General features: G+C 38.5%; 1 protein-coding gene across 8 annotated transcripts in view; it reads right to left on the bottom strand.

Moving 5' to 3' along the window:
- LOC111870284 (neurofibromin) overlaps positions 1-16,136 on the bottom strand; it is a 101,910-nt gene that overhangs the window by 44,608 nt on the left and 41,166 nt on the right. For 7 of the 8 annotated variants that reach the window (XM_033753748.1, XM_023862423.2, XM_023862426.2 and 4 more), the window contains 7 exons: positions 13,967-14,206; positions 11,596-11,787; positions 10,604-10,726; positions 8,428-8,566; positions 5,591-5,755; positions 4,142-4,381; positions 872-1,052 (listed from right to left, as the gene is read on the bottom strand). In XM_033753748.1, coding sequence (XP_033609639.1) covers positions 872-1,052; positions 4,142-4,381; positions 5,591-5,755; positions 8,428-8,566; positions 10,604-10,726; positions 11,596-11,787; positions 13,967-14,206 — 1,280 coding nt within the window. The remainder of the gene's footprint in view (positions 1-871; positions 1,053-4,141; positions 4,382-5,590; positions 5,756-8,427; positions 8,567-10,603; positions 10,727-11,595; positions 11,788-13,966; positions 14,207-16,136) is intronic. The other variant, XM_023862425.2, reaches the window with a different exon arrangement.

Here is a 16,136-nt window from a genome sequence, read left to right on the forward strand (position 1 = left end):
ATATAAAACAGTTCACTTAAAAGCAGAGCAAAGAAATTATATATCTTGTAGCAATGAAAAGATCAAGGACCCCCTGATTCAAGAATGAGGAATCCTCTGCGCACTATTAATGACTCATCGATTCAACAGCAGAAATGTAAAATGTTTACTCAACACATTTTCTTATCTCTATCTTGCAACAGAAAACACTTGAGCCATATCAAAAGAACCCCAATATGTTTCAAGAATGAACTGAATGTTAACTAATTAACACAGAATAACAGGACTTCCCAGTTATGTACTCTGCATATGTACATTATATAGTGGTGCAGTTTTATTGGAGTGTCATAGCACAGGATTTTCAATGTGAATAGAGGCCGGTACATTTCCTTGTTAGTTGATAGAGCATTATCAAATGGAATGCAATCAAAATACATGCCAACATTGAAAGATCAATGTACTGAAACGTTATCCTGTACTAGGAGATTCCAATACAAGCAAACTCCGTGGTTTTAGTCCGCAAGCAAACTATACTGACTGACTGAGCGACTGCCACTTGTTGGTGAAGTTAGTGCCAACTTTAGCACATAGAGGGGGCCACGTGGTCAACGCAACAAATCCTCACAGCTGTTATTTTCAGTTTTCTAGACCAGAGCCACTATTTCTTTGAAACAGCTCCTCAACTGTCCTCAGGAGGCTGAGTGGACCCCGTTTCCTTCTCAGAAAATCTGGTAGTACTGGGAATCGAACCCGGACCTCTGGATCTGTAGCCAGGAACTCGGACCACTAGACCACAGAGGCAGTCACACCTTCCAATATACATAGAAATTTAAACATTTAATGTATTTATTTCTCATAATTTATCCAATGTATATAGTAAACAAGAACTTACCAGATGTCTCCAGTAACTGGCCCTCTATTTTCAGATCAAATGTGGCAGTCAGTGCACAAAGCAGGTTGTACGCTACTGTTCTAAGGTTGGGATCCGCGGATCCCAAATTCAACAGTGCCATGTTCAGTAACGTTCCAGGAACATCCTTGGGTCGAATCTTCTGGTGGACTCTTACTGAGTCCTAAAAAGAATTCAAACAAACACAACTGTAAATTACACAATTAATAAATCAAAGAAAACTATTACATACGAGAACTACTCTTTTCTTTATTTTTCATTAGTCATACCAAATAACTAACAGACTCCATGGAGATGAGCCTCTCTTAAGAAGCTACAAGTTGCTCAGTTACTTATGAGATTCCCCAGTTCTTATGGAATCTGAAGGTCCATTTTAACATTGTCATATGTTAACAAGTAGACATGAGGCTTGGATTGGTGAGTGGATTTACTGACCACCTGTTAACTTGTAAACACAAATAACTATAACAATCTCAGTGATCTACACACTTTACAAATTACTACATTACATGCTAAGTCTCAGTCTGTTACAGCCTTCACTGGTCATTGCTAGATAGGGGCTCCCAACAATGAGTACACATCCTGACCTCCCTATTTGCTTTAATCATTCTAAAAAGAGTAAAAATTATGAAATTTCTCTTCAAGCAGTTACCTCCAGCCTCCTGTTATTTCCTCCCTCTTAGGTCCAAATATTCTCCTGAGCAATCACTTCTTGAACACTCCCGATGTGTCATTCACTTAGTGTGACAGACAAAACAACAAATGCAATTTCAGTTATCTCTATTTTAATCTGTATGGTTTTAATACAGCAGGCAGGAAGACAAAAGATTCTGAACTGGGAGTGCCATCATGCAAGATTCCCACAGAGTAAGAGAGAAAACCAAAAATCCAATAAAATTACACACTGCTGATTTTGAATTGGAGATGAACACTTGCACACCTGGGATGGTTGATACTCACCTCTCTGCAAAAGTCTGCTGCTTTACAGCAATAAACACTGCAATGTTTGTAGTTTAAAACAGGGTTGGGTAAGATGGAAATCACAGCTCATCAGTGGATAGTGAACAAATATTGAGTGGACTGCCAATGCATGGGAGAATAGTAATGTTTTTGTTATTTATAATTTATGGAAATTTCTGAAACTGATAAATGACAAAAAAAAAAAAGTATCCAAATCACAGGGTAACAGCCTCCAACTTAACCTTACTCTTTACCTCTACTTACTTTTGAAAATATGCTTTCTCAGCAATAAATATTGTCAACTCAAAATATCACTCCTGCCTCATTGACAACTATTTGGACTGGTGAGCAGTTAGAAAGTACAAATCAAAATTCACAAAATTAGTGGACTTCATGCAATTTTCTTAATCTTATTGATTAAAAATGCTATTCCATGTTTCACATCTTTTACATCAGTACAGAATACTTCTTTCAAAATATGTTTGTTTTCTTAAATTTAGTAAAATTTTAAATGATTTATAAGTTGGTGTAGATTCTGAAATTAGTATTTGAGCATCAAGCTGAACTTCGCCTCTTAAACCTGTATTTTTAAATATTTTTATTACCTATGTGGAAAACAAACATGAGAACTACAGTGTTCTGGACAATTTGGAAGTAGGCCTGCATTAAACTAAATTCATTCATTCATTCATTCATTCATTTCCTTTATTTTCCATATATCCATACAGGCAAAAAACCTAGGATGTGCGGCTAGTCCCTTTGAAATGAATATAAAATGTAGCTGGCGTATTGTGTTAAAATTCTTAGTGCTCCTCTTGCAATGCATCACTATGTTTGAGACCGTCATTTTATAAAACAGTATTCTTTGCATGCAAGCCTTCTCTTGCAGCCATCACAGTGCTCAAAACAGCGAAGCAACTTCTTTTTCTACCATCTTTCCATCTGACATGGGTCACTGGATGAAAAAGCCTCCAACATCTTTCTTCTCACAACTTCTCTTTTTGAAGTTCCTGCCAATTTTTTCCTGTCTCCTTGATGTCTTTGAGTACCTGGCTAAACTCACCATTGTGAGTTGTCTTAAAAAGCCACCTTCCTTTAAATGTTCTTTCTAAAGCCTTCCTCAGTAGCCTTGTTCTAGCCATTCTCATTACATGATCACATCATTGTAATTGCTTCTCTTTCTCATTATAACTGAATTTTGAATTATGGCTTCTTCTCTGAAAACATAACTTCTAATTCAATCTTTTCACTCAATATTTCTCCAAATTTCATATCCACTTTTGCTTTTGATTCCCTCTGCTAAGAGTCGATGATTTGGCAGCAATGGTTCAAAATATATTTTACAGACTTTTCTTCAGCATTCATATCCTTCTTCATTCTCTCCCACTGGAGCATTAAAATTCCTTCTTATGCTTATTTTTTTTAATGAAACTATTATTGACTCTGAAAGTTCCCTTTCCTTGTTGTTTTGTTCAGTTTCATTTTTTTGTCATTATGCATAACATGTAAACTTTCAATAGAGCTATTAGCTAATGACAACTGTCACAAATAAATGCACTACAAGCTTTGAACTGTGCCACAGCATAGTAATTATTTTTCTGTGCACTGATAACTAATGTGGGAGAAGAAAGAAACTGCCTTCCTGCAGTAAATGTGTCAATGAACCCTTTTAGTAACATGACGTTTTTGCAAATATTAATACTCTTCCTGATATATATGTAGTGAAAATAATAAGTACAACTGTCAAGTCATTATACAACATAATCAACTTGGAGAGCTTCAGGTCTGCATAAAAATATTGCTTTTGTGAGTACATGTAATTCCAGAAAAGTTGAGTTCTTTTCTATATAAACAAGCCACACCAGAATAAAATTAATCACGGTTCACCTAGCTCAAATATTGGACTTATTATTTTTTATTGCTAGTGGGATGGGACTAAGTCCCTTGTACTGCGGCCACTTCTTCTGGCCTATTGTACCAGCCCCAGATGATAGGTGAGGGCGATTGTGGAGCAACTGGTGGAATGAAGATTGGCAGGGAAAACCGAAGTACTCGGAGAAAACCTGCCCCAGCGCCACTTTGTCCACCACAAATCCCACTTGACCAGACCCGGGATCAAACCCAGGCTGCCATGGTGGGAAGCCAGTGACTAACTGCTTGAGCTATGGCATGGCCCAACTTGTTACTGACATATTCTCCTTTAGTATTTTGGTAGGGAATATGTCCACTGATTAACATTGGTTCTGAGTAACTATTTTAATTAAAAAAAAAAACTCAAGAAAATGAGCTTACTGGCTGTGAGAGTTCCCATCGATTCCTGATGTGTATGATGGCTTGTACAGTGTTATCACAGTCAATCTGGAAAAATGACAACAGTCCTGATTCATTAGCTATTGTTAATGTGAACTGGTTGTCATCTATCATGCAAACTTCCTCAATTTCTGATGCATAATAAACATCATTCAGAAGAACTGAATGTGACAATACTTTAGTCTTCTCATACGATGTTATCTGGATTGCAGTAGGGCCAACCTGCAAAAAAAGAAAAAATTCATACTTGGTTGGATATACTAAGCAAGCAGGCTAAAATATAATACAAATACTTATTTGTATAAGGGGCTGCTGACATACAGGCAGAAGAACTAATGTAGGAAGGGATTTGTATAAATATAACAGAATCATTTTAGGCAAAACAATCCTCCAAATGAGCTTCGCCAAAATGTGCATTAAATACTGACTTAAAAAAATACAACCAAGATACAAGAAGAAAAGAATGTATTGATATCTGAAGTCCTTATGTTGGTGAATACAAAGATTAAAATTCTCAAGGACAGAACAGTAACCCCTCTTCTACCCCGAAGTTGGAGACAGTAAGGTCCTCTGAAACAATGTTACCTGTCCACTGAATCACAATGGCTTACATCCCAGATGTCCGTAGCCTGAAGTTTATGTACCTGTTCTGTTGATGAAATCTAGCTGTCTTTTAAATGAACTCAATGGCAATTGGATCTCATGGTCCTAAACCACTAACATAAGTCTTCCAGTACACCCTACAGCAGTGAGTTCACGACAACTGCCAACATGACAACCTTACCCTAAAATCCACTTTAATATTATGCTTTCACCTACATCTGAGTCTTCTACACGGCTGTTTTCCAAGAGCTCTCCTTCCAAAGCATCATTTGTACTTCCATGTTGCATGTTTGACCACCATAACAACGTAATAATAAAATCATCAGTATAAAATTTTCTCTTTCCACCAATTATTATGATTTCGATGAAGTCCATACACTTTCCTCAGGGGCATGCAGTAGCAGAGATAGTTGAGGCACTATGCTACAAGCCGGAAGGTTGCAGGTTTCATTCCCAATGAGGTCACTGGATTTTTCAATTGACTTAATCCTCCAGCTGCACTAGGGCCCTGGGGTCAACACAACCTCTAAAAGAAATGAGTACCAGGATTCTTCCTTGGGGGTAAAGGGTGGCCAGCGCATCAGGCTGACTACCTCAACACCATCTGTGAGCTGATTGTCTAGAATATGTGGAAGTATCAATGCCTCACAACCTTATGGGCCTCCACAGCCTGTTACCAAGACAATAACAGCTATGAACTAGAGAGAAAAGAATTTCATGGACAACATTTGAAAATTATTTATTGTCTACTGTTGTTGTTTTCTGTTCATGTAAATAAAACAGTACATACATAATTCCTAAAGCTTTCATTCCAGTTTTACAGCTTACCTTAATGTATACTTTGGTGTCTTTGGGAGATAATTTATGTGCACTATTGAAAACTTTAAGGTCTTCATCAAGAGAAAGTGTTGCTCCTGGTAACCTCTGCTGGTCTGGTTCAATAAAGTCATTCAGGCGTGCTGGAGCTTCAATGAAGACAAGTTTGCGATTTCCCTAACAAAAGAGCAAAACATCTTTCATATTAATCAATTAATGCAAAAAACAATAATGTAATATAACATGCCTGGCTATGTGTCTAATGCTCTGACACTGATGATGTCCTTAAACGACTTGCATCCCAACATGCCTTGACCTGATTATATCCCAGTGGTAGATCCTTATGCATTAAGATATAACCCTTAGCTAGTAACTGCTACATTTTTTTTAACCGGATGCAATATGTTAATTCATATATATTTTATCTCTGAACAAAAATCATATCTAGAGATAAACAGAAATTTTCCAGTTTATTCTACAAGTAAAATGTGAAGTAAATCTCCACCACACAGTGATCATAGGATATCTACATAACAACGTACATGCTGGCTATAAAATAAATCTATATAAATGAAACACATCACAAGAAGTTCATATCAAGTGTATGCTATGCCCATTGAAGTTGGCAACTGTATAGAAAAACTAAAATTCTGAATCTACCTCAGTCAAGTCAAAGTATATTATTTATTGTCTTTTTTACCACACAATGTAAATGGATATTTCAAGAGAAGCTAGTACCACAGCCACAGTGAATGAAGAGAAGAGTTTTACGGTAGTTCCCATTGCAGTAAGAAGCATATTTTCTGACACTAGTACTATCACTGCATTACTCTGACAAAACAAATATTTTTAATTTCAATTAGATTCCTTGGACATAAATGAAAAGGTCTTAAAGTTCTGAATCAATATATTAAGTTTGTCTCTATTACACTTCTAAAGTAAAACACACTCTACATGCACAATCACCTGACTAATGTGATTGTGTTATGACTTGAGCATCAGTTGGAAGATAGGCCCATTAGAACAGAAATTTAAATGTATTGTAACGTGTCTGGAATCCAGAAGTCACTTCTATGGAAACGCTAGAACACACCGTTGCATAAGAAGTAACAATAGCGATACTGTAATTCCAACAGTGAGCTGTTGTATCTAGAACATCGAATCTCCACGGTAACGACAAACAAAGCAACATCTCCATGGTTATAACAGAGGGCTCGTTGCCTAACAGCGGGCAAGGTTATAAATAGCCCAGCTTCTGCGAGAAACAGTGCGTCTCGGAATAGCATTTGAAGGAGTCAGTCGCGGAACAGCCATCGGAGAAGAAGCTTCGGAATATCCGTCTGGGTCCAGTATCGCCGGAATATTGTAAGCAGTGATTGTGACACTGCAAGTGAATTCGCTATATATCAGAAGACGGCGTGAACTTATTTGTAGCGTGACACACAAACAGGCTACAGTATTCTTTTGTAACAAAAATGGGGAACAAAGGTACAATGGGTGCCTCAACAGATCTTAAGAGTTTGTGAGCCTTCTGTCAGGAGATTACTTAAGAACCTTCAACGTCTCATATAATTCTTATACAAGCTCAAAAGATTTTGCCCTCTTTCCTAAGAGAAAGGAGTGGAGTATTTCATAACCTAGACAAATTTCTGTCACAACCATATGTTCATCACCTCACTAATAAACATTAACAATTCTTCAAAACTATAGGCTCATCGCAGTTTCTTTAACGACATTATAGAGATTTCAAGAATGTATTTAGCAATAACTGAGTTGTAGCACAGTTTCCCCATGAATTGGGATGCATGAGCAGAAATAGTCATGTATTATTTCAAAGTGGTAATCTGATATTTGCCAAGAAGCACTTCTGAGGAAAACAAGGACAAACCTTAGAATGGGTAGATCCCCAGTCATCAAAATAATGGAAAGTATATACAACAAAAACAGGCATTAAATGAAGTCAAACTCAATTTTTGAAATAAGAAGTCAGTGCCTGGACAACTTACTGTTCCCTGCTTCTGAAACAAATGATACAGATGTCTACAGATTACAACAATGAATAATAGAGCAAATTAGAAAACTGAGCATAACAAAGGGTTACAATTATGTACTATGTGGAAAAACTAACATTTGTTAATTATGCTCACTGAGTCAACTTAAGCTGACTAGTAGTGTATTCAACAAACCATACACATCACAATTTATCTGAACACAGCATGCCATTAAGTAGTTATGTGAAGCAAACTTATGCATTGTGTTTTGACTGACCACTGTCATATTCCATGGTTGTTCATGTTCATGTCTTTGAAACTTAAAGTCTCCTGCGCAAGGCATCTCAAGGAATTTTTAAAACAATGTTAAGCCTAGCAATCAGTTCATCCAGCTTCTCTTCAGTGAATACACAGTATCCTGATTTAGTCCTTTTTTTTTTTGTCTGATAAAGACCTTATCAGTGTAATTTATTTATGACTGTATGAAGAGTTTTCCAACTTGGAAATAAAACATCCTGAAATTTATACTGTAACCTTCTCACACAACCACTTTTCATATAGGTATTGCAATTTGATACAAAATGTAAAGCAACTGACTGATTATTCAATACAGCAGCAGGGGCTTGGGATTACAGCTTGCTAGCATACACTGCATAAGCTTGTTGCATGTTAGCTGGTAAATGAATTATTGGGGACATACTGAAATTAAACTATAACGCGTACAGGCTGTCAATCTGTTGAGTCCACTGGGCAGCCCAAGCTGGAGAGAAGAGGGTTCATCTCTACAGCTTGAGTGGCTGACTGATTTCTTGGTAGCTCTCAGATGACTGCACTTGGTAAAGTTAATATTTCCTGTACCTTCAGTGGTGCAAGCAGCTGGTCATGGAACTTGGTATATTCTCGAACCCAACTGTTACAGTTGTAAATGTATGCTGCATGGATGTTTTCATATGCTAATTCAGGCAGGACATGGAACCATTTCTGTAAGAACTCTGTCCTGATGACAGGAGGGAAGAAAAATGTACAGTTATAACACAATGTCAGAGATTAATCTGCTTTCATCTGTAACAAAAGTTACCTAATACGTGGACTTATATTCTTTAACTCAAAACAGTCTTTAGCATTTTAATATCCTGCTATTGCACTCAAAATTATATTCTAAAACTAACTAATCCATTCCACAATAAACCTAATTTTCTTCTTTCTTACTCTAATGTTCTGTATTAGTCATCAGCTTTCTTATTATTCACTGAGACAAGATAGTGATGCTGAAACAGCACTCGCATTTCCACTGTCATTCATACCCATACCCATTCACACCAATAACCAGTACAACATTAAATACATTCCACTTAATTCAACTGTACTGAGTATTTCAGTACAACAAACACACAAATGTGTATATGTTTATAACATTTCTTGGAATTTCTGATCTGGAGAACACGGAAAATAAATTTTAAGCCACCATGTTCAGACATTACATTTTCAATTAATTTTCAGCTTGTACAGAACATCTGTGCATGTGCATACATATGCACAGCATGCTCATAATAATAGTGTGGGTCATAGGTATGCTGTTGATGACGGATAAACGTTCAATGTTTGGCAGCCAACTATTCGGTTCTGAAAAATATTCCTCATTCAAAATAACAGAGACATTTACATACAATTACATTCTGAATTAGATGAATGACCATATGAAGTGGATCCCTTGTCACCATGGCATAGCATGGTCGCAGATGGAGGAGAGAGTCTCCAGGTACAAATGGTAGCTGCAAATATGCTGAATAAGTGGAGAGCCAACAGGGTGTGGCCCTCCAGCTTAGGAGTTAGGTGTGGGGGCTAACAACTCCTCACCATAAAAATTAAGCTAGCTATGAAATGTCACAAATTGGTCTCTGACATTAAGGGAGGAACATAGATTGAGGGTGTTTGAGAACAGGGTGTTGAGGAGAATATTTGGACCAAAGAGAGATGAAGTGACAGGAGGTTGGAGAAAACTGCATAACGAGGAGCTTCATAACTTGTACTCTTCTCCAAGTATAATTAAAATGATCAAGTCAAAGACGAGGTGGGCAGGTCATGTAGCACAAATGGGGGAGACAAGGAATGCGTAGAGGATATTGGTGGGAAAGCCAGAAGGAAAGAGATCACATGGAAGACCAAGGCGTAGGTGGGTGGACAATATTAGAACGGATCTTAGAGAGATAGGATGTGATGGTATGGATTGGATAGATCTGGCTCAGGACAGGGACCAGTGGATGGCTCTTGTGAACACGGTAATGAACCTTCGGGTTCCATAAAATGCTGGGAAATTCTTGAGTAGCTGCAGAATTGGCGGCTCCTCCAGAAGGGCTCAACTCCATGAGTGAGTAAGTAAGTAAGTGAGTAAGTAAGTAAGTAAGTAAATGAAATGTCACAAAGGACCTCAGATTTTAGAGAGAAATGATGGGATGATATGGACTGGACTGATCTGACTCAGGATAGGGACCAGTGAGGGCTCTTGTGAACTCGGTAATTAACCTTTGTGCTACACAAAATATTGGGAAATTCTTAAAAGTACTGCATCCACATGCTTATGAAATCCCATATCAAGATTTTATTTGTGACAGAAATAACAACAAAACAAACACACTGATATGTTAGGTTTTTGGACTTTATCCATCGTCCTGGTTTTTAAGATAACAAATAAAAACACGACGTTTCAGAAACTGGATCTGTTTCTGAAACATCGTGTTTTTATTTGTTATCTTAAAAACCAGGACGATGGATAAAGTCCAAAAACCTAACATATCAGTGTGTTATACACCATCGTCAGAATCCTATAGTAAAACAAACACAGCTGCAATAACTAAAATACAGACAACCAAAAGACAATCATTCTTAACAATCTGACTTGTCCAATTGTACATAATGTAATAGTTATGGATGTTAAATAAATCAATCAATCAATCTGAACTCTTCTTCATTACAATTAAATCTACAGCATCTATATTATTTTAATAACAAACAAACACACTTTCGTCACACTCACCTGAACCGATTCACTGAACACATATGCGTAAAGTCCACAACAACTTCAAAAGGTGAATGGCAGAATGGTTTGAGAGTTAGAATCACGTGGTATATCAACAGATCTCCATTGGTTTCTCCAAGCCTGTCACAGGAAAAACTACAATGTTGTACCATTGAAGTACAGATGTGCAGTTAAACTCTTTGGCCGCTTGAGAACGAATGTATTAAACCGCATGCTGACTAAAGTAATGTCCTGTCTTAGTACTCAGACATGGGGTTGGGATTCATAACTGGATTTAATGAACACTTATAACTCAAAACTAAAGGTAACTATAACAGTTTCATGGCTGTACAAACTCTACAAATCACTACTTCAAACATTACAGCTTCTATGACTTCACCAGTCATTGCCTGGTAACAGCTCTCAACACTGTAGATTCCTCTTCTTCTGTGTTCATGTCCTTACCAGCTGGTGACTGTCTCGCAACTCCTCGTTGTATCATTTAATACACTGTAAACTTATCTTAACAATTAAATTAATTTAAATGTTAAAAAACATATATCAGTATATTAAGTATGGCAGTGAACATAAATTTTGCCACATTCTATTACATTAGATATGGCAAGGGTTTTTTTTATTGCTAGTGGGGTGGGACTAAGTCCCTTGTACTGCGGCCACTTCTGGCCTATTGTACCAGCCCCAGATGATAGGTGAGGGTGATTGTGGAGCAATTGGTGGAATGAAGATTGGCAGGGGAAACCGAAGTACTCCAAGAAAACCTGCCCCAGCACCACTTTGTCCACCACAAATCCCACTTGACCAGATCCGGGATCAAACCCAGGCCGCAGCAGTGGGAAGTCAGCGACTAACCGCTTGAGCTATGGCGCGGACAACTGGCAAGGGGTTAACACTGAGTGTATCTGTGATGTTACTTTGTACAAGAAATATTACATAGAGTGGCATAACTAAGTTACTGTTACTGTAAAGTAGTTTATGATTCACGAACTCACTTGTATCGCCGAGCTATGTAGTAGAAGACAGGATACCCAAGCTTGCTGGTTCCAGCTTGATAGAAAATATTGAGGGATTTGAGTGCCTTGAATTCTTCCTTCTCATGCATGTTGTGTTTCACCATGATTTCCTCAAAGTTGTTACTTGACATGTCTATAGAACTCCACCTGGCATAGGATGAAAACAGCAGACTGCATGGCATTACTAGGAGGTCAAGCAAAAAGGCTAAGACTTGCTATTCAACCAAGAAAAGTGTCAGTACAATGAAATAAAAAAATTACAACAGAATCATTATTTAATACTCCTCAATCCATAAGAATGTAGATCACCTTCATATAATGAGAACTAGGATAAAACAGTTTACAATAAAACTCAAAATGAATCCAAAACATCCTTTACTTAAGTTTTCTTCCCACAAGAATTCATTTCTATAATTCCAGCCATTTTAAGATGGCCTCATTTCTATAATCCCAGTGGTTCTAAAGTTGCCTTATTTTAAAGTCTATTTCAGTGTCCTCCAAGTTAGATGGGTCCCCCTGTCACCACAGAATGGAGAAGGCCCCCAGGTATGGAGGACAGCTGAATAACCAGTCATGGACAGCAGACAAGTGGGTGGTCCTCCAGCTTGGGGGTTAAGTGTGGGCTAACAAATAATCACCACAAAAAGTAAACTTGTTATGAAATGTCACAAAAGGCCTCAGACTTGAATGGATTCTTTGGATAAATGACCTAAGCTAAGGAAAATGGACATGAGATTTGGTATGAGGGATGTAAGAAGTCTGTATAGGGCAGGTTTGCCCATGACAGTGGCAGAAGAAATATCAGAATATAGGGTAGATTTAGTGGGAGTACACAAGGTCAGATGGTACAGAGGTGGCATCAAACCAGCAAGTGAATATACATATTTCTATGGAAAGGAACTGAGAATCATGAATTAGGTGCATGTTCTTTTCATACATAAGACAACCATATCAGCAGTCAACAGGGTAGTTTTTTTTAGCAATAGATGTACATAATACTAAGAGTTCACTGGTGTAATATCACTGTTCTAAACATCCATGCCTCAACAGAAGATAAAACAGGATATGAAGGCAGGCTTCTATGAGGAAGAAGAATGTGTATTTGATAAATTCCATCTTGTTCTCTTCACCAAGTATAATTAAAAAGATCAAGTCAAGAAGGATGACATGCATAGGGCACACAGCACGAATGGGGGAGAAGAGGAATGCATATAGGATATTGGTGAGAAAGACAGAAGGAAAGGGACCTCTGGGAAGACAAAGATATAGGAGGGTGGATAATATTAAAATAGATCTTGTAGAGATATGATGGGGTGGTATGGACTGCACTGATCTGGCTCAGGATAGGGACCTGTGGATGGCTCTTATGTATACGGTAATGAACCATAAAATGTTGGGAAGTTCTTGAGAAGCTGCGTGACTGGCAGCTTCTCAAAAACGGGTCAGCTCTATGAAGTTAGTTATTTCACTATTCTGCTGAGAAACATAAAATAGAGATTCAGCTGTAATTATTACAATTAATCTTCTTGCAATCTGCAACTTTTCTGTATAGATCTGTTCCAAGAGTATTGCAATAAACTATGCATATTACAGTCCAAAGCAAAACATCATGTATGAAAAAGACATCTTATATTAATTTGGCACCAATTTTTAATTTATGTCTTTACTGTTAAAGCAGAGGGGGCACACGGTAGCGTAGTTGGTTGAGACACTATGCTACAAGCCAGAAGGTCGCAGGTTCAAGTACGGATGGGGTCACTGGATTTTTTTCAATTGACCTAATCCTTCCAGCCGCACTATGGCCCTGGGGATAACTCAGCCTCTAACAGAAATTAGTACCAGGAATTAATTAAATAATTTTCCTGGGGAGTAAAGCGCGGCCGGCACGTAAGGCTGACAACCTTACCGTCATCTTTAAGCTGTCTGTCTAGAAAATGTGGGACCCTCAACGTCTCACAACTTTATGGGCCTTCACGGCCTGTTACAGGGATAGCTTTACTTTACTTTACTTTACTGTTAAAGCAGAAACACTAATAAGCATGAGGTAACACATGGATGATAAGATTCCTCTCAGAGGATAAAATGAGGATACTGAACAAATAACCAGTGGGCAGACAAAGGATTAGCTTGAGAAGTCATGTGGGGGAAGATTTAAAAACATGAGTAGTGAAACAGCAGACATGAGTGGATATGAGACAAGTGCTTATGGAAGAACATAGAAGACTGAAGAAGATCCAATAAGACAACCCACCCACATCTAAATACCAACTGGTGACACTGTTCATCATCAGTGTGAGTGTGATTTATCCAAACATTACTTTCTTACTGATACAAAGGAATAGATACTTACTGGGAATCCACAGGTTTGTGTTCAGGAGGACCCAAATATGCTAGTAATGTCGCCATCTTATCAAAAGGTCGCCGTCCTACAGCTTTGTGATCACGACTACTGGACAAATAATCACCAATTTTTTCTTGGTGATTCCAGAGTAAGCGATGCAATGCTAAAATGTTGGCATCACTGATGAAGGACATTGAATGTGAGGCCTGATCAACAGTTTCACAATCTGAAGCTATCTGGATAAAGAATCTGAAAGAATGATGTATATAAGCAAATTAGCTGTATAACGAAAACCAAGACGATCAGTGTGAAGTAGTTTCTTGCCAGAGATCTGTGTTCCTTTCATTCATTTGCTGCAATTTATCTGAGGGAAAGAACCCTCAGTATCCACTATACAGCAGGCTAGGTGGGCCTTACAGCCAGTCTGCACATTACGGAGAACAGAAAAATTTCTTCCAGGAATCAAGCCTGGATTCCTCAGTTATTCAGCCCATAGCCTAGTCACTATACTGACTGAGCTATCCCAGCTCTACTCCTTAACAGCAGTTTGATAATATTACTATTCAGCTGATGATAAAATGTGTTCTAATATTTCCAAATTTATAATACTGTACATATTTTTATTATGATATTAGAACTTGGTTTCTTATCAGTTACAACTGACATGAAAGAAGACATGTAAACACCGAAAATCAGAGATATCAATGGAAAACTGAAAAATCTTTTACACACATATGTACATAGGACATCTCATTATTACATGCCATGCTTTACAGATTAGATTTTGAACATTCATGTAAGTAAAGTAGCTCATACAAAAATATACCCTGAGAGGTCTTACTATCACATCCTGAGAGCATTCTCTTTGTGTCACGTGGTGATGGTATTAGGGGCAGTCAAATGAAAATGGGTCACCACACATAACTAACATGGCGCGCAAGTTGGTAACACTGGAATTTGCTTACGGTAAGAACATCTGGTGGGGACTCAGGAAAGCACAGTGACAACAAGCCCTTGCACACTAGTCGTTTGTTTATTGTGCTGGAAGTAAGGTTAGCATTACGTGTGGTTGTCCAACATCAGTAATGGAGGCGGGTAATAAGAACAGCAAAGTGTAGTGCGCTTTTTGACTGCTGAAGGAGTAGGACAACGAGAAATTCATCATCGCATGTCTGTTGTTTACGGCGAACACAGCATGCCACGTTTGCGTGTGCTGGAGTGGCATAAGAGATTCCGAGAGGGACGCGTGTCACTGCAAGATGATGCTCGCCCAGGACAGGCTCATCATGTCATCACTCCTGATGTTATTGCTGCGTTGGTCATATCTGGGTAAACTGATGGATCACTGTGGAAGAAATTAGTTTTTTGATGGGAATAAGTCAAGGTTCTGTATACGCCATTGTGACAAAACACCTGCTGTACCACAAAATCTGCGCACAGTGGGTTCCACATCAACTCACGTAGGAACAGAAGACTCAGAGAATGGCTGCATCACTGGGTCACTTGATATGATACCATGAGGAAGAGTATGCTTTTCTGTCCCCTATTGCCACTGGGGATGAAACTTGGTGCCACCACTTTGAACCCACGAGCAAACGGCAGAGCCAATAGTGGAAACAAGTGAATTCTCACCCACCAAAGAAATCCAAAGCCGTACACACAAGTTCCGGTAAAGTGATGATGACATTCTTCTTTGACTGCAAGGGCCCTCTGATTGTTGAATTTCTCGAGCATGGGGCCACAATCAGCGCACAGCGCTATGACGACACTTTGCAGAAACTGAGACGTGCCATAAAGTCAAAACGCCCTGGAATGCTATCGAACGGCATTATCCTTCTTCGTGATAATGCGCGCCCCCACACTGCCAACTCTGTGAGGAATACGCTACAGACATTTGGTTGGGAAGTGCTTCAACATCACCCCTACAGCCCAGATCTCTCCCCATGTGATTTTCTCATTTTTAGATACCTCAAGAGAGACATCCGTGGACATCGGTTTGCATCGGACAAAGACATGTGTGGCTGGGTAAAGATGTGGTTCCGTAGACAGCCCACAGGCTTATTCAAGGATGGGACTGACTGTCTTATCTCCCAGTGAGATAAATGTATTAACAGTTTTGGAGATTACTTCTGATGTAAGAAATGTTCTTTAATATGTTTTGGCTTCTGACCCGTTTTCA

Source organism: Cryptotermes secundus, unplaced genomic scaffold (assembly GCF_002891405.2).
Source record: "Cryptotermes secundus unplaced genomic scaffold, Csec_1.0 scaffold94, whole genome shotgun sequence".
Classification (NCBI taxonomy): domain Eukaryota; kingdom Metazoa; phylum Arthropoda; class Insecta; order Blattodea; family Kalotermitidae; genus Cryptotermes; species Cryptotermes secundus.